Source organism: Melospiza georgiana, chromosome 2, assembly GCF_028018845.1.
Source record: "Melospiza georgiana isolate bMelGeo1 chromosome 2, bMelGeo1.pri, whole genome shotgun sequence".
Lineage (NCBI taxonomy): Eukaryota > Metazoa > Chordata > Aves > Passeriformes > Passerellidae > Melospiza > Melospiza georgiana.
Window position 1 is genome coordinate 24,521,779 of NC_080431.1, and position 24,732 is coordinate 24,546,510.

Below are 24,732 nucleotides of genomic sequence, written 5' to 3' on the forward strand. Positions count from 1 at the left end.
GGGGTAACACTGCTTTTGCAAAGGCAGGTGTAGGCACTGCCTAAAGAATGTGGCAGTGTTTCATAAGGAAAAAAAAGTAATGTTTGATTCTGAGATATGTATTTTGTACTTTAGGTTTTTAATGCCCACCATAGTGATTTATTTTTTTCTAAATGTACTGATTGTTATGAAGATCCTAATGTCAGAAATCATTATGTAATTCTTTGAAATTATTGTACTTGTTACATCAAAAATACATATGGTACATGTAGGAAACCAAAACACTTAGGCTGTCTTTCTCATTTCATACCATACTGTCATCTCAGCAGAACTGACATTTTAAATCCTTTTTGGCAAGAGATAGAGGAAAATAATTTTGACACATGAAACCTTTCACTAAGTTGACATGCCTGTATCACCTGTCTGTCCCAAAGCAAAGAGCTGCACTGAGCATACGGAGGATGATGTTACACCTGAGATGTTTTTGGTTGTTTTGTAGGTTTTTTTGCAAAGCTGTACTAAAAAAAAAACCCACAAAAAACCCCACCAAAAGGCAAAAAAAAACCTCAAAAAAAATAAACCAAAGCAAAAAAAAAATTGTTTCAAATATATATTACTTATTATACTTACTATATCTGATCTTCATGAAATTAAATATTTTGAGGTGGACAAACCCATTTTCTGTGAGAGAAAGGGAAACAATCAGCACAATACTGGCAGTATTTTTCAGGATGTGGTCACTCTTTAATCAGGTAATATGTGACCCTTCTCTTTCCACAGCCATAGAGAACTACAACACCTGGTATGTTCTTTAACCTTTAGGAATCTAAGGCAATAAGAAATGAAACACCAGCTCTGTAGTGGAAGATACACTGTTCCTGAAAATTCATAAATTAAAAGATCTTCGTTGATAATCATAAAATGACAGAAAATCCCAAAAAAATGTCATTCCTATGACTAGAAGTAGCTTCTAGGGCTAGCTGTTACATCACCTTTTCAGGAACAGAGGTGTGGCTGTAGTTCCCTTCTTCCTGCTCTCCTTGGTGGTAGGAATGACATTTGCTTTTCTCCAGTCGTTGGACGCTTTTCCCAGTCACCCTGATTGATCGAGGGTTACCCAGAGGGGCTCTGCAGTCACACCTGGCGGTCCCTTGGCATTGGTGGGTCCAGCTCTTCTGCCATCATCATCTCCTTTTCCTGGCCAATCTGCATCATTTCATTACCAGTTCGAGGTGTGAGTTTGTGCAAACTTTGGAGGCATTTAAGGGCACTGCACTTTTGCCAATTTCAGTGGGATTTGAAGGTGTGCGCATGTTCTTTTCCAGACAGATCTCTGAAACAGCACTTTAGCTTTTGCTTGAGCCAGAGCTTGATTTTAGCATAGAGGTGCCACTGTCATATACATGAATTCAGATAATGTGATAGTGTAAAATGTCATACTAACTGTTTTATCTTCAACTGATAAAATGAAAAGGAAGATCTCTAGTAAGAGACAAGCCTGGACTGCAGTCTTGAGATAAATTTTGCAATTTTTCTAGCTCCTGTTTAGGTTACGGTGATCTGCACAATGTTTGAAATCAGGTAGAATTAAAAAGTGCAAAAGCATAAAGAAAGAATAAAGAAAGCACCCCTTGGAGAAGTTACTTGTACATTTTCTGATAGAAATTCTTGACTGTCTAAATCTAAAACTGGTACAATTTTTCTCAAACGCTTCTTCATATTCTATCTTTGTTCTTCTTTTCCTAAAGTTTGTCAGAACCCTGAAATCATTCATCAGTATTTTGCTCAGTTTAATTTTTCAGATTTGTTGCTTTCTTGCTGTAAAGCTCAGTATTTACCTTCAACAGCACATGTATTTTGGAACACTTGTATGCACAGTCACAGTGATTTCATCATGCCATATTCCACTGCAAATAGCAAAGAGTGAATATCCTCTGGCATACATATTGTCATGCAATGATCTCAGCGAAATTGTGTAACTCAGAAGATAATAGAAATTTCTGGTCAAGTTATTTTTCTCATTTTCTCATTCACCTCCTTGGGAAGACTGCAATGAAGTTTTGTTGGGTTCTGCTAAGGTGTAATCTGAAAGAACTATCCTCCACCCGCTGCACATGGAAATAAAAGAATGTGGAGATAGGAAGAGATAGGATATTTCCTTTTTGCTCTGTCATTGGAGGCTCAGCAATGCAGAGCAATGATTACAAAGACAGTCCTGCATACTGTCAACAGAGAACATTGTCTATTTTGGTAGATTCTTTGAGAAATTTAGCTGCAAAAACTTCGAAATTGTTTACCAAGAATATATAGGCTGTGACATGTGTTTACTGTTTGATTGTGTTCTTTTTGTCACAGTTCTGGCAAATTTTCAACATACATAAAGGTATGATTTCTAAGCTAAAGCTGCCCTTGTGACTTTTGTGTTCCTGGTGCAATAATTTCTTTCAGGAATTTTGCAAAACTTACTTTTTTGTAATGTTAAGTAAGATTGTTGTCATCATAACGTCATACTTAGAAATGGCCGTACTTTTTTGACTGGAATGAAAACAATAATTACGAAGTTGGTTTGAGTCATTTACTTGACACTGATACTGCTTTTGGTGTATGTACTGAAAATAGATTTCTACAATGCGACAAGTCAGATCCCATATTGTTTGTTGACATTAGGAACTTCACCTACAATATACCAAAATTATTTTGATATAGAAGCTCTTAGTCACATAATAGAACTGCATTTTCTGATAAATTTATCTAAAGAGAACCTTATTTAACTCATAAATTTGAGGCTTTTAGCATTATCCTTCTGGGTGTATAATTTAGAGCAGCCTTATGTTGAGTTGTCCATGAAGTTCCTAATGTTCATTATAAACCTTATTTATACAACAGTGTGTGGAGTACATGTCACTTGGGTGCATGTATGAAAATATTTTTGGCAGGAGTTGTGATTAATAGATTAAATATTTGGGTCTCCGATAGGCATGGAGATAATGCTTCAGATTATTAATAAGCTTCATGCATGGATGCTGGCTCTGGCAGCAGGTGTTACACTTTGGTCATTGCCTTCTGTTTGCTTGCTATTCATCTGGATCCGTTTGGGCCTTTGCCATTTGATTACGTTATCTTTTATCTACTTCAGAACTCTCCTCCGCACAAATATTTTAATGACACTTGAGCCTTGTGCCTTTATTTCTAGTTTTTTCTGTTTTCCCAATAAAAATGTGACTGAACACTGTCAAAGATAGTTATTCAAGTGGCTTAAGTTGGCTTTTTTTTTCAATTTTTTTAATGAGAAACAATTGACTGCTAAAATAGTATGGAAATTTTCAAGGTGTGATGCAAATGTGCTCTTTTCCTGCTACATTTCCTGATCTACTGCAATGCCTGCCAAATTTAAATGAGAGGTCTGAAGAGCTGTGGCATTCACCCCAGGCTTGGGCATAAATCAGACCTCTCTGGGAACATAATTCATGCACTTGACTGAGACACAAACACCAGGAAAATTCTGAAATTTTTTTCAGATTTCAGTATTTATAATGGGCACCATTCTGATTTCTGGGGTACCTAAATTAACAGAAATTACATTTGATGGAAAGGACATATTTTGGAGCACTGTCTTTTGGATAGCCATAAATACCTCTGGGAGAATGGAAGTCAGAGCTTGACTTAGGCAGGATTGGAGAACTAAGATAGAAGGACAAAGCTTTAGCATGATATTATTTTTCCTTTTCAACCAATAATTGTCCAATGTGAGGTGCATAAACTCTTGTTCTTGTTCCACTGTTTGGCTGAGTTTTCAAGAAGCTGTATATTGAAGTCAAAGGAATATTTTTGTCTTGATCTTCTGGATCTGTGAAACTAATCTTTGTGGTGACACAATGATATATCTTCAACAGAAGATGTGCAATGTGCTGCCATCCTGCAGCAGAATCTGCTGAGTTTGCTCCATAACACACCTTTAGGCATTTAAGTTTTTTGAAGCACCTCAGCATTTTTGGTCAGAGCTTTGCTGAGTTTTTCTCCTGAACATATGGTTCATATGATTTGAGTAAATAAATGTTTTGAGGACTGTCTGCCTACCTTTGTTGAGCCTCATCTAGAGGAAGATTTTTATGCTTGGAAAGAAGCATCAGTTATACATTTAGTCTTTATTCTTTAAAACAAAATCATGTTCAGTTTTCTTTAATTTTAGATGCATTGACCACTGGCAACTGTCCAAAGTTGTCCTTTGGATGGTTTTATTTTTTAATTTTGTAGGATTAGAAGTTTTTTTTCTCACTTGCAGAGTAATTAATGTCAGCTTATTATCAAAGAACATTAATGTCAGGTAGAAGAGTTCCTATGGTTGCTGTTATGCACTCCTACACCTGTGTATTGTAATAAGAAAAAGATGAAAAGAAATTCAAATAAAGGATCAGCTGAGAAAATGCTTTGGTTTCATATTTGATCACTTATTTCTCCCAGGCTGGTAATGCCACTCAAGTATGAAAGTTGCTGAACCAAATGAGCAAGGTTGCAGCAGCTGGCCAGTTTCCAGCTCTGATGAGTATTCATCTTTATGAGTTTGGAAAAAGATAGAAACTGTGTTAGGCTTGCTTCTCAAACTTTGTTCACTGTAATGGCAGCTGACACATGTATGTATTTATCAACTGGGCCTGATGTTCACTTTTAAAAAAATGCATAATTAAAAATTCTGTTGTTCAATAGCTGCTTTCAAGAATTCTCACATTTCTTATTTAATTTTTCACTCAGTTATTTCCTCCAGAGCAATTTCAACCATCTTTCTCATGTCTTTCATTCCACATTTTGAGAATGAGAAAAATCTGCTTCCAGCAGTTTGTACTTTGAGTCTTTTGTTTTCCTTTTTACTCTTATGCTAGGAAATGAAAAAGTAAGGATTTACGGAGGATTTCATTACTAAAAAACATGTCCACTTCTTTCATGTTGTTCCAATGGACTAGTGTTTTGGTATCAAAACTACAATAATAACTTTTCTCTTTCATAGGCAGCTGAAATGTATATTATAAATTTTTACATGAAGCACTTCACAGCTGGGCATTATGAAATCTGTTTTGGAGAACAACAGTAAAATAGAAAATTGCCCTAGAAAAGACATCTCTTTCTTCCTGTACTGGGGTAATTTTTGCTGAATTAGATCTTAGTTTTACTCTCTTGCTACAAGTTTGGAGATGTTCAAGTGAAGAAGTGTGAATCTGTATTGATACCTGGTAAAAATGGAAATTACTGTTAGCCCTTGGACTTTCACATGTCTTCTTGCTGTACCTCCAGTTGTCTGCTGCAATTCAACAAAAGGATAGACCATGAAAAACTTGTCCTATTCTTCTAGTGAGAGAAGCTTTGTTAATCTGGGCTAGTTTGAAGTGGTTAAGAAAGGTTCAGAAAATTTATGCTGGGAAGCTTACCAGGTCTATATCTTTGCAGTGGAAAGCGTTCAAGGTTGGAGAAGTTTTAGCAGGATTCAGGACGAAATACGACAAGATTCCAAGCAAAACATTTTTCTCCATCTTGCTTAAGCTGAAATTGGGAAAAAGAAAAACAAAACAGAAGTAGTAATAAAACCTCTCCTAATTTAACCACAGTATTCAGAAAGGAAAAAATGCTGACTGAAGAAGCCAAAAGACATGAGTCAGAGATGTGACTGGGTCAATATTATTGTTTTGGTAATTAAATAATAAAAGGGAAGTGACGTACACTTCTGATCAAAGGGTCAGCCTGGGTCCATGGAGCACAGAAAACTGCATACAAACATTATATTGATGCCATGACTTTCCCCTATAGCACATCCCTGTGTAAGTCCATCCAAACACCTTTTGTGGCTCTGGAACAGAGCTGTCCCTGTGTCCCCCTGGTTCAGTTCCCAGCTGCCTGGTGCCCATGTCAGTGTGTCCCCTCAGCTGATGGCTGCAGGGGGAGGGAGGTACCCAGGGAGGGGATGCAGGGCTGGGAGGATGGGACTGATGTCAAGTGGTTACTGTGGCAACAGGGAGGGGACCAGCAGAGGGTGGGGGAGCAAAGGGGGATGGGGGCGTGGCAGTGTTACCATGGCAACAGATGAAGTGCCTCCCTCCCCTGGGTTGGAGATGCAGCTGCCCTTGTGTAGAATTACCTGCCTGGTGCTGGGGGCTTTGGGCGCAGCATATCAAGAGTGCTCGTGTTGTCACCTATTTATATTAACTCTTTCATTTCTTGTTAGAACGTGAATCTGTGTGGGATATAAAGTGTTTTTTCCCACACAAGCTACACCCGTAATTATCTCTTTTCATGGGTCACAGGTTGTAGCAGAATTCCTTCTTATTCCTTTTAATATAGTGTAAAAAGCTATGTGCCAATATCAGGAATTAATCATGAAATACTTGAAGACATGCTGATTTAAGGTGTGAGTTTGTTTTGCACATCTTTACAGGACTATATTTCATTTTCCTCAATGAGCTTTGCAAGACAGATCTTAACATTTCTTGTTTGGGTTCTTTAATTTTTTTCCTTTTTTCCCCCTTAATCATATTTTCTGGTAATTTTCTGGTAATTTCCTTTAAAATTTCCCCAACTGGTGAGTGATGACATTTGTGAATATAAGAGAAATGTGCTCATGTAAAACTGATAGGAACAACCTGAACTTTTGAATTTCAGTCATTGCAGGGCTCAGTGAATTGCAATCAGCCGTCTACTGTGCCATCTGGTGTCCCTTGTTCCCTCACTAGGGACAGTGAAGAATTACCAATGTCAATAGGTGTTTCAATAAGTCTCACATCAAAAAAGAATGGACTGAAATCAAGGAGGAATTGGAATTTGATGGAATTTGGCTTGAAAAGATGGGGTTTATGGCATGGCAAAACTAATTCTGGGTGTCAAACCATATAATACAAGAAGATTTGGGAGGAGGTATGGCTTGGATCACTGGAGCTCAGGGCCTTGAAGTTGGCCAAAACAAGAGATCAAAGAAGCTGAGGCAAGGATCAACCCCCAGATACTTATCCTATGAAAAAGTCCCTTTGCTTCTGTTGTGAAGCCTAGGTGAAGCATGCACACATTGACCTGCCGTGTTTTCCTTTGAAGAGGTGGGCTGTGATCTGGAGTGCTCTTAGGCTCGGAAATGTGATAAGGCTAGGCTCAGACTGCTGGGGCAGCCAGCACAGTCTTATGGACTCCACATTTTGAACATGAAGTCTCAGCCTCCCCTCAAAGCATGCCCCCAGTAGTGCAGAAGCAGAGAAGGCTCTGCTTTCACCCGAGCCAGCAGTTCACAGGGTGCAGGGCTGCCCTGGCTCCTTTGGAGGCCAAGAGCAAGAAAGGTTTGTACACAGACTCGTTACAGACCATCCCCTTGTGCCTACGTGGCAAAACACTCATCTTATTTTCAGAGCAGTTAAACATTTGCATTTCCCTCATATGCAAATTAGGACTTTTACAGATGAGCTTTTTTCTACTACTTTGTGCACAGTTTGCTTTTTTGTGCATCATTTTGCTTAATTAGAGCAACACCTATTCACATCCTGTGGATATAGGATATAACTCCCCTGCTCGCTGTGGCTTCATTTATTTCCCTGATTTCTGTCATCCAGAATTTTAAACTCTCCTTTTGGATCCTATTTATGTTATAATAAATTCAGACTTTGTGGCCTGGGTATGTCTATTCTGCTAAATCAAAGATATCCAGGGATCAATACTTGTCCCCAAGACTTAGTGGCACCAACTGGTGTATGTCTACATTTTTTTAGTTTCAGCTGCCTCTGTGCCACATTTGCCTTGGGAGCAACAGTGCAAGGAATTCAGCTGACAGTATAGTGAGGTGAATGACTGGATGTGGGTACTTGAGCTATGTGTGTGGTCTCTCTTTATTCAGCTGTGGGGATGCAATCAGTGAGTTAATGTTTGTTTTGAGCAAATGCAGGATTGTATGTATTTATGTATTTTGACCCTTGAAAGTGTTCGGTGATGCATGGCAGGATGGTTTGAGATGGTGAAATATCCTAGGTGAGCTGTAGCTTTCCTGCATCTTGGAGAACACATGAACGCCCTCAATATCTCAGCTTCTGAGAAAAAGAGGTTGTAATTTTTTGTTTCCCAACCATGGTGTTATAAGAGTGCAACTTTCTGAGACACTTGGGTTCTGTAGTAGAGTGGCATGTGGGTTCTTAAGGTATAACATGGCCTTAGGGGCTACCTGAAAGTGCCTCTGGAGGGGAGCACCTAGAACATGACTTTTACCTACCTGATCTTCCCATCCGCCTCCTTAAAAAGTGTTCCTTACCATCTTTTCTCTGGCTCAGAACTGTGTGTGGGACCATCACTGTACCTGACCCTTTACTCTGAGTGTCTGCCCTGTCTCCCATTCCCTTACAACTGTTCTTGTGCTAAGAGTGACAGTAAGTGTGAAAACATCACGGTAACCTCTCCTTTCCTAGGTTCCTGATGGCATAAAAGACATTTCAAAATATTCTTTCACTTCTTAGGTTAAAAGGCACTCTTTCCAGTTAAAAAATCTGTTTCATACAGAGACTATGAGCATAAAATCTTTTTGTGGTTTTGTGTGCAGTCTTTGAGAATACATTTATTTTTTGTGAAAGGTATAGTTTAGCTTCTGTCTTGAATAAGGTAATGCTTCAAAAACTATGTTTATAAAGTCAGGAAATCTTCTATTGTAATATGCAAATACTATTGAGTATGTTTATAATTTTATAAATTTTTCAGATATCAAGCATTCTTAGGAGACATTGATAATGTACTTTATTATATCAGGTACAGCCATTAACATATATTCACAGTCTCGTAATTTTCTCTTTCTTTGCTTCTTCTGGTCAGGGATTATTAATTTTTATTTCTTTACTATTTCCACAGCAGTTAACCTTGTCCTTGTGCTTTTATGTTACTAAATTCTTAAGTTAACAACCTTGGTTTCTTCAGTTATGCATTTTTAGTCTCTCTCTCTCTCTCCATCCCGACTGCTGTCTTAGTAGTAAAGCCTTAAATTGCAGGTCAGAGTGAGCACTGTACTTTCTCTGTCAATCCCAGAAAACATTGTTCCTTCCAGCAGCAATCTTCTTAGGAAGGACTACTCTGACTAGCATTTGGAGTAACAGTGCTCACCAGTTAACAGAGATGAAAAGTCTGCGCGCTGCCATGTGTATCGCCTGCACTTCTTTGCATGCTTTGGACACCTCTTTTCTAAAGCAGACCAACTTTAAGCTTATACAATTATGTCTCATCAAAGGCAAAGCTTCCCATCAGGCACAGTCTGGAACAGGACATGAACCCTGACACACCAAGAGAAGAGGCTGTGGAAATGCAGTTGTGGCATGATCATAGCAATCAGGATGTCTTTGGGAATGCTTTAATAGCAACAGAAGCCAACAAAAGGCTCCAAAAGGAAATGGGAAGTGGCAATACTTAAAAAGCCTTCCACCAAAAGGGGAGAGAACAGGGCTATAGCCGATTTTCTGAAATGCATTATTTCTAATTTCATGCTGTGTTTCTGACTGTGAAATGATTGATTGAAGCAGAGGAGATAATCCATCGATGTTGAGTGAAGAGAAGTCTCAAAGAGATGTAAGGGGATGGGCCAAGCCAAAAATCTCCAGCTCTTCCTGTAACTAAATGGAAGAAGTTATCTGGAATGCAGAAGGGCTAAAGCTAGCCTCCAAAGAGCCAAAATAGGCAGAGGGAGACAGACAAATGTTTTCTCAGAGAAAGGAAGTGCTGTATGATACTTGCATACTTTGTTTCTTGTGTGAAGTTAGAGGTCTTTCCCTCTTTATAATAGCAGAAAATCATCAGTGAAATAACTTTGTGAAGCAGGCAGGAGGCAATACTGCAGTGAAGAAGGTGAGCTTCCATCCTCCTTGCTCCAACATTCCTACTGAGTCAGTGATGAGAATAGCTTTTTTTTTTTTTTTTGACTCAAAGCATTCAGCTGTGGAGATGATTAGTGCTGCTTGCTGAAATATTTTGATGTTGCTAACTAGAATAGCCCTTATATTTGTAAAGACAATCTCAATTTTGAATTTGCTTCTTCCACTGTATTTTGCCCATGGGACCGTGATGCTTGTAACAGTATGAAAGTACCAAAGCAAATTCTCAAAAAAAGGACGAAGTTATTGAAAACCTTTCTATACATAAAACAGTTTGGAAAGTTTTCAAACATACATTTTACTACTACTGTAAAACTAATCTTAATCTCTTTCTTTTGACTGTCTTTTGGAGGTAAAGCCTTAACACTGATGGGAAAGATAAATTCAGATTAAGAAGAGAAAAAATCCAAAAGTGGGAATGTGTTGCCCACTCTTCCACTCTCAGTAGAGGCTATTAGGAATTAGGATCTGGAAAGGGAGCAGGAGCGCAGAGAGTGGAAACAAAGCAAACTCTTGGGGAATGGGAAGGTGATTCCTGCTATGCTGTCTGTTAGGCAACAAACCCAGTGTTGTGTGAAGTAAATAAACCCCCATTAACTCCTGGGCAGCCTCTGGAAACACAGAGCTCCAGCCTGGCAGAGATACTTCAAGAAAAGTTACAGGCAGCCCTAACAGTGCTACTCCGCTCATCCCAAGCTCTGCTGAAAGCAAGGCAAACTTTCAGGACCTGTGTGAGAATTACTGTCTTCATAGAAGGCTTGTGTTGGTCTTGATACCGCAAGAGTTTTGAATGTACACTGCATATGAAGTGCACTATTTTACTGTGTTTTCTAGAGCAAATATAGTTTATTTATTTCTGCACTATTTCCAAAAAATGACAATGTAGATTTCCATTGATAGAACTTTCAGTTCCTTTCCACAGGATATCTGAGAGGTTTTAACCAGCTCCTGAAATTAAAATGCAGGTTGCACACAGGGTTCAAACCCAAGCAAAAGCTGTCAAGCAGTACTATTAAGGTTTACATTAAAGCTTAACATTTTAAGCCTTCTAGAGGTCTCCTGAGATCACCATAGTTCCTGACTTTTCACAATCTATACAGCGTGCAATCTGATCAATAATCAGCACACATCGTGTGGCAGCTGCAGTGGAACTACTTATTTCCATCAATACCAAAAATAGGTATGATCAAGGTACCTCATTCAAATTACCACAAGTCTGTTCATAAGATGGACAGAGCACAATTCTCTCCTCATTCTAGCCCAGGGTAAAATGCAATTAATCAGGGAAGCTGAAGGTGGCCTCAAGAGAATTACTCTTGGTGTTTTGATATCAGACATGTGAATGTACTGGTTCAGGAAGAGGGAACCACTCATTCCATATTTCAGGGAGCATTTCCTCTTTCACTCATTTGTCACACAACTAAACAGGCAGGTGAATCAGTCATTGAACTTTTCTTTTAGTGGTGAGCTGGGCTGGAAAAAATATGCTTTTACTGAAAATCACCTTCGAACTCCTAAGAGATTACTCACTTTTAATGTTCTCAAGTGCATCAGAGTGCAGAATAAATAAACAGACATCATGAGCATTGCTTTAGTATTTGGGACATTTTCTATGAAAACACAATATCTCAAACCCTTCCCTTTGTACTTCTAAGCCCAGCATGACAGGGGCATAAAGAAAGAATGTTCTGGGTGTGTTCACCTGTGGTCTGGGGCTGTGTGCAGTAAGGGGGGAGACTCCCAGTCTTTAGAGATTTGCTCCCATGTCTCTCCTGTTTCCCTGAACAGCCCCTTCCCATGTTCCCTTTTAAAACATAATACTTAACATTTCTATGACATTTTGTACATAACAGGCTCAACCATTATTCATTTTTTAAGCATACTTCTTACTGAGTGGTTTAGGCTGAAATATAACAAAGTTTAATACTTATTTGCAGAACAGTTTTAGACTTAGAAATGGGATTTCCCACTTCAGTGAAGCCCAGCCTTTTGGTAGCTAAAGGAGATTTTATCCCTTACACAGTTTATTAGAGTAGTTCCAAGCTTCTACAGACAATGTTTGTGGTGTGTTGTGGTGTGCTGGCGTGTTATACAAGGGGTGTAGGAGGGCACAGAATTATTGTAATATAAACTGGACCCTAATTATGTAGCTATTTTCAGTTGATTACCAGCCTCGCACAAATGCCAGCAGCAGCTTTAATGATTTACAGTCTCACTCTATCACTAATCAAGATGCAGGTTCTAAAATGAAAAAAAAAAAAACCAACAAAAAAACCACAAAAGGAGTCTAGTAGGCAGTAGTAAAAACCTGAAACATATAATACAAGAAATTCTTGCAGTTTTTCCAAGGACAGGATTCTTGACATTGTTGTTGTGAAGAAGTTTGAAAATGCAGAAAAAATGAGAAGGCTGCAGCAGAAGCAACAAAGGAATACCACACTATTTATCTGTTGTCATTCGCATCCATTACCTGACTGTGACATCCCATTACATCATATTTTTCAGAATTAAAAGGAGACATTATGATAGGAAAAAAGCTCCATATATTACCAACAGCAGGTTAGCTACTCTTTTGACTGAGAAAACAATTGGAGACTTGGGTGAAAAGAATGCATTTTTCTCTGTGGCTGCAGATGACTTAGACAATGGCATTTTCAAGGTGTTCACAATCATTAATCATTCCTACACAGCTGAAGGGCAAATAATTCAGTGCTGACTCTTGATTACTTTCAAAGTACTAATGAAACCACATTAGGAATATTTGGACATGTGAAAAAAAAATAAAGCTGAAATCAAGTAGTTGGAACTTTGACTATCTGCAGCTATTTTCAAGTAATACTGTTGCTAAATCTGGGTTATAGCTTCTGTCCACAAATCAGTGAAAATTAAGTAGGTAAAATTTTCTTTAATTTCTTGTTCTCTACAGAACCATAGAACAGGAAAATACCATCTAATTTTCCTCATCTCATTCAGTCATTGCTCTCAGCCAATGTTACAGATTTAAAGAATTTATAAAATTTGAATGGGAAAAAATGTTCTACATGAGACAATTACTTGCATACTGTGCAGGTAAAAAAGCCCTAATAGGCTTTCTTGGTTTTAAGAGTTACTTTTGGAAGCTATGTGAGCATTGTCAGGTGTCAATTTACAATCCCATTTTCAAAGATAACCTCATAGGAGGTGATACAGAGTTTTTTCTGTGACAAAATGTCCCTTAAAATTTTAAGACGATACTGAGTGCTTCTTGCAAAGAGAAGTCTTGCAAGTAGAACAATCTGTCTCTTTATGATGAAATTTATAAAATAATATGTTCATTAAAGGTTAATTTGCAAAAAAAAGTAGCCATGAGAAATTCTTTGGTCATAAGTAGCTATGCAACATTGGGGAGTAATAAAGAAAAAAAAAAGACATTTCACACAAAGATACACTGTTAGCTGCCTGAAATGAGGCTTTATATTTTCATACAATCAAACAAAATACAAATAAACTGATTAAGTTTTAGTGGGAAAAGAATGGATTTTTCAAAGTTTGGCTGCTCTGAAATGAATGCATGCAGGCACTGTGTGAATACTTGGTAAAAGTGGGTAGCATGGCAAACTAGGTGCTATTAAGACAAGAAAACTTTGTGACAGAACACTTTTCTGTACATGACCTCAGTATTTCATGTAGAATGTGTTTTACCTTTTTTGCTGCTGGGAAGAAATCTTGTTTAAATGTTGCTGGTTTTCACTTCTTCCTGTGTTCAATGTAGCAGTCAATAGCTGCTGCCAGGAAAAAAAAATGGGAGAAGGAAGAATTGGAAGATTATTAACAAAATTACTGGTGCAGTGGTAGAACAGAACATGAAGAATATTGTTAGAGTCCTAGGATGTTGTTTCATGTGAGGCATCACATCACTGAAACCTGTGTACTGCCCTGAACTCTCAAAGTGCAATCACTGTGTTTTGTAAAGATCTAAAATGGCAGATGTTGGCCAGAAAATGAAGAGTATTCCTTTCTTTTATCATATGATATTGACCTGTCTGTAAAACCAACATAGAGACCTTTCTTCTGGCAGTATCTTGTTGGATGCTGTGTGCTGGAGATCAGTGTACCAGCTCTGTGCAAAACAGCGTATGGGAGCTGTTGCCTTCACTGGGAATGGAGTCTCTGTTGTCAGTGAAGACAGAGGTAATTTTCTGAAATATGCATAGACTTGGAACCATCAGAAATGGAGAACTGAGTGCCAACTTCAAAAGTGACTTATTTGCTTAGTTAAAGACTGAAGAAATTCCAAAGATTAATGGAAGGGATGTACTGATATAACATTCACTTTTAAAAGGGATTAATGGTAAGAATCTCAATTCAGATATTGAATGGAAATGTGTGGTTATTTTTCCTGGATAAATTTTGGTTTTGTAGTTTTTGCATTCTGACTGAGGACTTTAAATACTTTATTTTTTTTTTAATAGGGTTAAAGTGTTTAAAAATTCCATGCAACTAACTTCAGCCAACTTTAGTGACTTTTCTTTTAAAAATGCTGCTTCGTTTTTTATCATCTCAGTTTGCCAAAAGAAAAATGAAGGTTTTTTTCAGAACTAATTAACTCCAGAAGATCTGGGAACTGTTTAATTTGAGTTGAAATTTTTTTATTAAGGCAAATGGAGTGGCCCATTCTACAGGTATTTTGAATAATGATCATTGGTGGCAGCAATAAATAACAAAGATGCAAAATGGGAATTGGGCAGTGGTGTTAGCATGACCCTGTTTCTAGGCTGATGTAATCCATTTAGCCAGAGTGGTTTACTGGAATAGAAACCACAATGTTACATTTACACTGCTCCTGGGGCCCACTTTGCTCAGATGTACCTGCAGTACCTTCTCATGGGAATGTATTAAGCAGCGCAGGGTCTTTCCTTTCTTTTGGCAGGGTAGAAATCCTGAATATCTTAAATCCTAAAAATCATTAAATATGCATAATATACTAGAAATGATTTATGGTTACTCCTAAATTTAGTCAAAATTAAGCATTCATATAAAATAAGCTCAAATGTGAATGTCATGCAAAAACTTATGCTGTGAAAAGACAGCACTGTCATTAGCCAGCTGTATACAAATGGGCTTTGGTTCTATAAATACAGATTCTCACATGTGGGCTAGGAAAAGCAACTCTACTCACTCAGCATTTGGAGAAACCCATAGACATGTCTGGCATATTCCTTTCTGCAGAAGCTGAATGTGCCAGTACTTGTCATTAGACTTTCAAAGGCTAAAACACAGTTGACTTAAAGAAAGAACATCAGTGCTCTGACATCTAAAACCTGGTGCATTAAGGATGTTCTTTCTGAATAACAGAGGTGCACTGTGTACATTACATTACATGCTTCAGATCTGTGGAGATGTCATCCATTTGAAAGAAAAGTCTCTTCAGATTCAAATCTGTCATCTTCCCTGCAAAACTAATGCTAATAATACAATGAGAAATAGAAGTGAGATAAGCTATGAAGGAAAATGGTCCTTATTGCCTTTGGTGGCTAGGCTTTAATTCCTGAGGTGATCTACTACCTGGTGTTTGGATACCTGCTAGCACCACTTATGCACCTTTTGATCATTTATCATCTAGAGATTTGAGGCCCAGAGTGTGTTTTGGACTTGGATTACAGTGCCAGTGAATTGGGTTTCCTGGTGTTACAGCATCAGCTTTGAAGGGGTGGCCTGCCAAAAATGTAATAGCACAGGAGAAACAGGGGCCTCTTAGCAAAAACACTGTCCTCAATTCAGACTCTACTAACTCTACTAAGCTCTACTAACTATATAGAAATACACTGTCTATAAAGAAAAAACCCAATACTACTGTATTGAAACAACAGACAGAAAGAAGTGAAATAAAAGCAAATTCAGACTTTATATATAGCCCTAATTAATTACCCTTTGTTTAGATATACCAGGAGTGCATCTGTCAGGGATCCTAGAGAGATGTTTTCCTTTGGATTGTTCCCAAGCCCTGTATTAGCCCCTGCTGCAGAGCACACACTTTGTGCCACATCATCAAACGTCATCCCTGTGACAGCCAGCCCTGTGGTATTGGGAGGGTATTGCATGATGGACTCGGATGTTTCCCTGAGTTCAAAAATAGAGCAGTCTATTATTCATTTTTCCGTCTTTGAATAGAGGAAGAGGAACACAAGCAAATGTAGCATGACCTTTTCCAGCCTCTGGTGGCTTGAATTCACAGTTCAAATACAAAATTAAAATACAATTTCTTCCATGGGGCTTAAGTGTATAAACCATGGTGTTTATATGTTCACCTGTATAATTTTGTCTGTCCATGTGTACTTTAATTTCTGCATTTATATGTACTATGATGGCTTACCTACAGGAACAGAACAGTAAAACATGGAGTAAATGGAAGGACAAATTTAATGTAAATTAAGGTATTAGCATATTCAGGGATGAGTGTTCAGCTCTTAGAATCAGGGTCTGTAAAGGAGCACATGCCTGCCTTTTCACTCTGCTGCAATGTGGCCTGAGAAAGCGTCGCTGAATAATTGGTAGCAAATGGGAAAATTATTTTATTGCATTTACACAACCTCTTCCCTAAAAAGCATCGCTATAATCAGGGGAATTTACTATTCTCTAGCTTATGTCTGTTGGTCCTGTTCATCTTTCATGTCTCTTATCAGTTCTATGACAAAGAAGTCTCTGTAAATTATACCTTTTAGCTGTGACTTTTCAGAGACAATGAAAAAGAATGTGCTAATGCTGAAATTGTTACGGCACAGGACTAATGGAAGTGAGATGTTTAGCATGTTTCATTAGGCAGCTAGATATAAAAATAAAAGGGTGAAAAAAAATGGAAAAAAAAATATTCCTAAGGCAGTCGAAAAAGAAAACATAGCTCCATTGGCCAGAACATATACCCTGTTGATCTGCACCAGAACAGACTTAGTCAAACACCAAATAGTATGAAATGTGGAACTGATTTCAATTGATGTATCATGCTTTCTTTGCAGGAATATCAAATTGATATATTTTTTGCCCAGACGTGGACAGACAGCCGTCTTCGTTTCAACAGCACCATGAAGATACTGACTCTGAACAGCAACATGGTTGGCTTGATCTGGATCCCAGACACGATATTTCGTAACTCAAAGACAGCAGAGGCCCACTGGATCACCACCCCCAACCAGCTCCTCCGCATATGGAATGATGGCAAGATCTTGTACACCCTCAGGTGAGCACTTGGCAAGGTGCAGGGCTGAAAGCTTCTCCCAGCTCTGGTGTAGTAAGAGTAATTTTCAGCAATATCTTTGCTCTCCTCTGCTGTTTTCTTCCTGATGCGTATGTGGCCACCCTTTGCAAATATTTAATTATTCAGGCATAAGTACTGCTAAGTTTAAAAAACAAAGTCTTGTCTTTCTATGAAAGCAACCTTGAGAAATGGGAAATAAGTCAGTCTAAATTGCACAAGCTGGGCATTTTAGTGCTTGTAATAAAATCGGGAATATGTAGTCCCATAAAACCTGTCAAAAGCCTTTTTGATCAGAGTTAGATGCAGGGTTGGATAAAGCATTTTTAGATTCATGCTAATGCCAATACTTGATTCTTCAAATAAGTCATGCTGAAAGATAGTCTGTCACATCTCATCACAAGGGTGAATTGCTGGAGGAAAGGCTTTTACAGTTTTCTAATCTTTGTGATAAAATCAACTATATGGTATTAGAAATACTGTATATATTTGCATTTTAAAAAGCCTGTGGAATCAAAATATGTGTTTACTTGTGGAAGAGATGAGATGTTCAGAAGGGAGTTTTGCCATAAGCCATGTTCCACAAGGGAAACTGTTTTAGAGATGTGCCTTTCACGCTACATTTTCTTCTGTGGTTGTGTTCAGCCCTCTCAGTGCACCTGAGAGGGCAGATCACACTTGCAGCTGCTGTTGGGCTCCAATACAAAGTCTTTGGAAAACAATAAGAAAGGAAATAAACATCTGGAAAAGCTGTTGATATTTCTAGTGCCTTTTCCTTCTTAGGCTTGTTCTACTGTGAAGAGCTTTTGCTTATTGCATTTGCCTTTAGCTGAAGAGTTTGGGGATTAAGGTGTCTGCTCCAATATTCTCTTGGTTGGGTTATTGTTTTTGATTTTTTTCTCTCAGGAGATTTTGATTATGTATTTGGTTGGGTTTTTTTCCATGAAGTTCTGTTTCAGTATTTCAGGCCAATTATCTACATAATAGTAGTTAGGCTTACATACCTCTCACTAAAGAAACTATTTGTCAAGTGGACTACAAAATTTGTCTAAACCAGCTAAAATTATGTTAATACTTGACCCATTGGAATGAGCATTTCTAGTTTGTGAAAGATGTTTTGAGTCCTTTTTGATCTCTCAGGTCGACCTCCTTTTTACACAGGAAAAGCTGTTGGAATGATCATTGTTAACACTGTGTAATTCAAACCAAATTCACCTAAGTGTCAGGATTGGTGTGACGTGGAAGAGGTAGCTAGTGTGTGCCCTGGTGCTGTCAGGTGTTGATGGGTGTTGTGTGTACAGGAGGAAGTGTACAAGGTGCAGCCATGCTCCATCTTCTTCCCTGCCCCTTTTAGGGTGTGAATGCCCTGCTGCTGCAACACTGCAAATCTTCTAGTGGCAGTGCAATCATTTAATAATAAGGGAAATTTACTTCAATAATTAAATTCCTCACAGGTGACCTGTTCCAAGACAGTTTTTCTCTGTGCCATCCTATATCTGTGACAGAAACCTTTCACCATAAAGTTTTAAATCTTTTATTTATTTTCCAAAAGGAAAAACCTGCATGGCCCACATGCATTATTCTGTCATGAAACTATGTAGCATTTTTTTAAAAGACTACAATAAACTAGCACTTAATTCGATTTCCCTGAGTAAGTACATTCACTTTGTAGGCTATTAGACTGAAGATTGTTGATTTTTATCAGTAATTTTAAAATTGGCTGTGTTCGTAGCATACTTTGTTTTAGGGATGTCATGTAAAAGCAGCTTTCAAGTAGAGATGAAGATGTTTCTGCTGATCTGTTTGTTGCATCTGTATGACAAGAATGGCATATAGAGATTTATTAGGTTTTAGAGAGACAGCCTGAAGAAATTGAAAGAATTTTAAGTGCTATAAGTACACATGGAGAATATTTTTATAAGTTTCCCTCTGAAGTTCAGATTTTGTGGAATTGCATACAACATCATCCATGTTTCCTGTTATTTTTGTAAAGAACAGTTGTTTTCATCCCAGAACCTTCTGTGATGAATTGTCTAGAGAAACACATATGCACAGATTCCCTGGGATCCAGAAAGTCTTGATCATGTGTCTGAAATTATTTAAGATAATTGTCGCTGCTTTGTATCAGGCTTAAATAGCCAATGAACAATCTGAAAATATGGTTCTTTCCTTTCAGGCCTTACTTGTGGATATCAAAGCATTCTTGCATGATGCTTAAGGTTTCCCTGCCTCCTGCTCTGGCTATTGCCTGTACTGGCACACAATAACACAGACCCTTGGTTTCTTCACAGGCTTACCATCAACGCTGAGTGCCAGCTGCAGCTGCACAACTTCCCCATGGATGAACACTCCTGTCCTCTGATATTCTCCAGCTGTAAGTGCTTCTTTGATGCCTTATTCCTGTGTATGCAGGGGCATGAGTTTAATGCTGATTTCTGTCAGGTTCCATAACCAAAAAAACAGGTTCCATAGCTGGTCAATTGTTCCATAACCAGTAGAAGAACTATAGGTTTGCTCAAATATTTAGGGAATTTTTGTTATCCTCTCTTGCACTTCTGATCAATGGACTTATGACATGAAGTCTCCTGCAGATTTACTCTGTTATTTTTATTAGAATCAGACTTTTTAGCTGATACCATAGTTACAAACTAAGCAGATATTCCTACCAGTCTGTGCCACGTTAATTTATACAATCACTTGACATTGCAAATGAGAATTGAAACCACAGTTTTCTGGGAAAGGTGCACAGCATGGGGACATGCCCAGCAATCTCTGAACATCTGAGTTTATAGCACATAGCCTGGTAATGCCTCTCTGTTTCCTAGTAAAAGTAAATGGTGCAGCTACTGTAAATCTCATTTTCCTTTTATTGCTCAGCTTTGCCAGCAGTCCCAGTGTTGTGTTGTATGTTGTGTTGCTGGCATATTTAAAACCTTCCTAACAGACAAAACAAATATATGGGAAAATGTATGGAAAACAAAAGTCAGGTGAGTTAATTCTGGGGTCCAATATTACTCTGAGAAGTTATCTTCATACTGATTCATTTAGAAAACTTTGAGAGCTGTCTGTTCATAGGAATACCTGCACAGTTTTGTAATCCAAAACCACACAATGCAAAGGTTTTAAAAACATTTTTATAAGGATCTCCACAAAAGATTTTAATCTTGACAATCTCTAAGACTCAGGATATGTGTTCTTCAGAAAGTGAAAGGAAAATGTATAATTTTGTCCATCTATTTAGAAACGAGATTAACTCCCTAATCCCTTTTAAAGTGATAGAAGAATAACACTATTGAATATTTTCATAATAAATATGCTATTGTGATGGTATATATTTCTGTTTATAAATATTATACAAACAGTGATCCACAATCAAAAAACAGATTTGAATTTCTGACCCGGGATTTATTTTTCTTTTTATGCAGGAATTAAAAAAAAAAAAAAATCTGTCATATAAATATCTCCCTGTCCTCTAAAATTCTACCTCTATGTTGCCAATTTTTTGAATTTTGTATGTATAAGTGAATCTGGGCAGAAGTACACAGTTGTTTGCTTAATTCAGGTGTGTATAATAGATGCATATTCAACTACAAGAGGAAGATAGCTCCTGAAGGAGCTTTCCTGCTCACGAACACTTGTCACTGAACTCTATGCACCTCAGCTATCTTTAGTTACTACATAAAACTGCTCTTGTGGCAATCTGCTGTTGTTTTGTTGAAGAGCTGGGAAAGGTTTGTGAACTTAAAAATCAAATTCCAGAGATTTAAGGAAACCTACTAAAATTTTGGTTGAAGTCCAAAGACACTAATTAAACCACATAAATTCTAGTGTTCCTGTGATAGCACTATTCAAAGAAAGTGAACTCCAGTAAACAGGAAGTCACTTCAAACCTTGCATTCCCTAATAGCTAGACAGTTGCTAAATGGAAGTAAGTTATGCTCTATGGTTTTTATTGAAGGAGAAAGGATATCAGTGGGTACTTCAGCAGGCTCTGCTCCATGGCAAAGTTCCAAATACATTTTGCAAATGTTCCTCCTAATTTTGATCTAGTAGCTCATAACATTTATGACCTTGGAATGTACATGCGTTTCCATCAGACATGTACTACTGTCTATGGAGATGGAGATTACATTGGATAAAGCAAAATATGAATGTGTTGCAGTTCCTGTGTATCTTCTTTGTAGTTTCTTTCCAGATGGAGGATCCTGTAGAGGAATGTTAAAATAATATTTTATAGTTTTGTCAACATTTTTGGTCATGTTGACTACAAGGGTTTATTTCTTTAGATTCATACTGAATTACATTTTTTTCCTTGAACAGTTTTAATGCTGCTATTGCCATCATACAGGACATCTCCTGTATGATTAGTTTGTTACATAACTCACTTGTATTTTCAGTCTTGTGTACATTCCCAGCAGTCTCTAGCTAGACAGCACTCAGTGGGACTCAGGAAGTGAATGTGTGAGTGAATGCATGAATGATTTATTACTGCCTTCTATGACAAGTTTCTGAAGGGACAAGCTGATTAGGGATTCCAAGATGTATGCCTTTGAATGAAATAATAACCTTTATAGAATTCACAGCTCAGCTCTGCTTCCCCCTTCTTCCCTTCCATTTGTTCCTCAGCACACAGACAAATCTTTTTAGTTTCCACTGTAGGCAGACACAAAGAAGCACAAGTTTCAAGAAATATTCCACACACCTCTACACACAAATGAAGTGTAATATTTGAAATTTATGACTTTTTATATAAATTTCCCTTGATATTTCAGAAATAATGAAACTCATCTTAATTTTTTTTTCTAGAATATTTACCTCTAGTGCCAGCTAATTCACACCTAACCCTGTTGTTACTCTGGGGACAATTGATGTTCCCTCAGTGGGAATGCTGAGCTCTACTTCATCTGGTGCCAGGATGAATAAGGAGAAAGCAGTGGCTTATAAAAAGGACTCATCTCAGTGTGCTAACAGTAGTTACACCTACCCCTCCCTGTGGAGAATCTTGTTCAAGAACAAGTTCCTAGAGCTCTCTAGTTTCTTTTACAGGACTTAAAAAGTATTGACATAATCTGAAGCTCTTCAACCTGTGCACATTTTGTGTGTGGGGTGACATGAGGAGGTGACTCGTCTGGCCTATCAGGCCTTGTGGTTTGTGTGTGTCTGCCGTTGCTGTTCTTGTGTAGATGTGCACTCAGCACACTGCTTATGGAGAAGTTGATCCCAGTAACAAAATGCAGGGCTGCTGTGCCATGTGACAGTTTGTGTCTGTTCCATGCACCAGATTGGTTTGATCAACCACATGTGCCAAGCAGGATTTCTCCCTAACGAGCTACAGCAAGGCATGGTATGAATGTGCATTTCCCTGTAAATGTGAAGAAAGAGTCAATGCTGTGACTTCATTGCACTAAAGCAGTCTTGGATAGATTTTGCTCTGTATAATCACTCTTCACATGGTTTTAAAGTACTATATGCAACTACGTAAAAATATTCTGTCACTGTCATTCTTCATTTGGGTTAATTTATCCTCCTGAGCCAAGGGAGGCTGCTGTGCTGCTTTTGGCACTCAAATAGCACATTAAACTGTCTTGGTTATCTCTATTCAGCATTGATTTGAGCATTTTGGAAATACTAACAGGATGCTGCCATAAAATTTAGTTTATTGAGGTAGTTAGAATTCACATAAACTTCAGGAAGTAAGAGAAGGTGTTCAGTCTGAAGGATGATATCAACACAAGAAGAAATAAATAAAACACAAGCAAAAAAAGGCAGACTGGGAATGAAAAGTTAAGCACATTAATTGTGAAACTTCTTCTGCAGGGAACTGTGGGGGCTCAAATATTATAACGACTCACAAGTGTTTGAACAGAGCACTAGAACAACAGTACATTGGGAGCCATCAAGCATAACAAGATCACTGTAGTAACAGCCACTACTTTTTTATTCTGAGGGATAAAAGCATTACAGATTAAAGAGCAGGAAAAAGGGGCTGTATGGCTAAGCTACTTGAAAGAACTCTTCAGCATTAGAGTTATCATGTGACTGCTTTCTAGCTAGCTTACATGGTTTTAGTTTTCCTTTTTCAGTCACTGGTGAGACTGTTGAATGTTCTGGATTTTCTTGATTTGAGGGGACTAAGCATGCTGTAAAAATAATGTGAGAATGTTTGCACCCAAAGCTGTGTAACAGTTAATTGTTTGAGGTCTTCATTTTTTCCAGACCAGCAGAAATCTCCCCTCCCCATACATGTGCTCAAGATTAACTTGACACTCCTTCAGGTGACAGCATATGAAAGCCATGACAAACTGAAGCTGACAAGTCCATTGCACCTTGTTTTGAGCATCTGGTCAACTAACTTTTTAATGATGTCCAAGGAGGTTTGTGGTGGGAATGTGTGCTAGCTGCATACCTGAGGTCTGAAACAATCTGTAAGGCCATGCCTGGGGCTTTACCAGATGCAGTAGCACTGAGCTACAGTGCAAGATGCCAAAATAAAAATAAAAATTAAAAAAAAAAAAAAAGTGACCAAATTGATTAATGGGTTTTCACTGGTTTGTTTTTCTCACTGCTGAATTGTGGCACCCTTTATAGGCAATTACTGATCTGCTCCCTAGTGAGAAGGTCTGGTGTCTTGAGCTGCCCATTATTGGAGAATGGCTGCAAGACAGGAAGAGGTGGGCATGCCCAGAATGCCATTCTTACTGCAAACACCAAAATACTTATACAAAGGTTCACAAAGAATTCAGTTACTTTTAGTTAGTTTAAAATAGGAGAAAGCAAGATTTCCAGCTATTGATGGTCCAGTTTGTTCAGTCAGGACTTAAATGAAATAAGTTTTGCCTTTTAAATGTCAGAGTTGTTTTGGGGTTTTTTTAAAGTGACATACAAAAGCATAGCAAGTATTGCAGGAAAAAAACCTGAAGGAAATGTGCAATGCTTTTAAAAGAAATTTATCCAAATCTAACATAGTGCTTGAAAGGAACAGATCCCATTTTTCTAAATATAAACTCAGTTCAATCAAATGTTCCCCCTTTGAACATGAAACCTCTTATGGATATGCAATCAGTACTTTGAGCCTTGTATCATTAATTTCTAACACAACTAGCTGTCATCACCCATTTTAATATGTTTCTCCTAGCCTAGAAAAGTAATTGCTGGTTTTGTGGAATGAGCTGTGCTTTGTTTCATCTCCTTTGTGATCAGCAGAGTCATTAATACAGTCTGAGGGCAGAAATTTACTTCTGATGAAGAACAGGCCAGAAGGAGCACAGCTTAATGTTCATGTCTCAAGAGGAGTTTCATTAAAGATGCTGGGAAGGCATTGTAATGTGCAGAACGAGCTTTAATCCAGATCTGAATTTCCATCTGTGCTTTCTGTAATGGGCTGAGCCAGATCATGGGGCATCAATGGAATTCTTGAGCCAGTTCTTGTGATGAGCATATTTTAGCTATTGCCACTTTTTCCTCTTCTTGGAAGGTAGTAATATTTGTTTGCATCCATCCTTCTCTTCAGAAGACTGTCTTTTTCAGAGAATAGTCAATATAGAGAGGTCTTACAAAGAAGAATAAAGAAATATATTTATGGAAAATTTGTCCTTTGAAGTTTCCTCCCAAGCTCTGTATTTAGCATATGTCTTTTGTCATATATGCCAATTAATGAGCATA

At 38.0% G+C, this 24,732-nt stretch overlaps 1 protein-coding gene across 1 annotated transcript in view; it reads left to right on the forward strand.

Annotated features, from left to right (window-relative positions):
- The window catches only part of GABRG3 (gamma-aminobutyric acid type A receptor subunit gamma3), a 295,269-nt gene that overhangs the window by 134,996 nt on the left and 135,541 nt on the right, over positions 1-24,732 (forward strand). The window contains exons 4-5 of the mRNA XM_058018553.1: positions 16,835-17,055; positions 19,362-19,444. Coding sequence (XP_057874536.1) covers positions 16,835-17,055; positions 19,362-19,444 — 304 coding nt within the window. The remainder of the gene's footprint in view (positions 1-16,834; positions 17,056-19,361; positions 19,445-24,732) is intronic.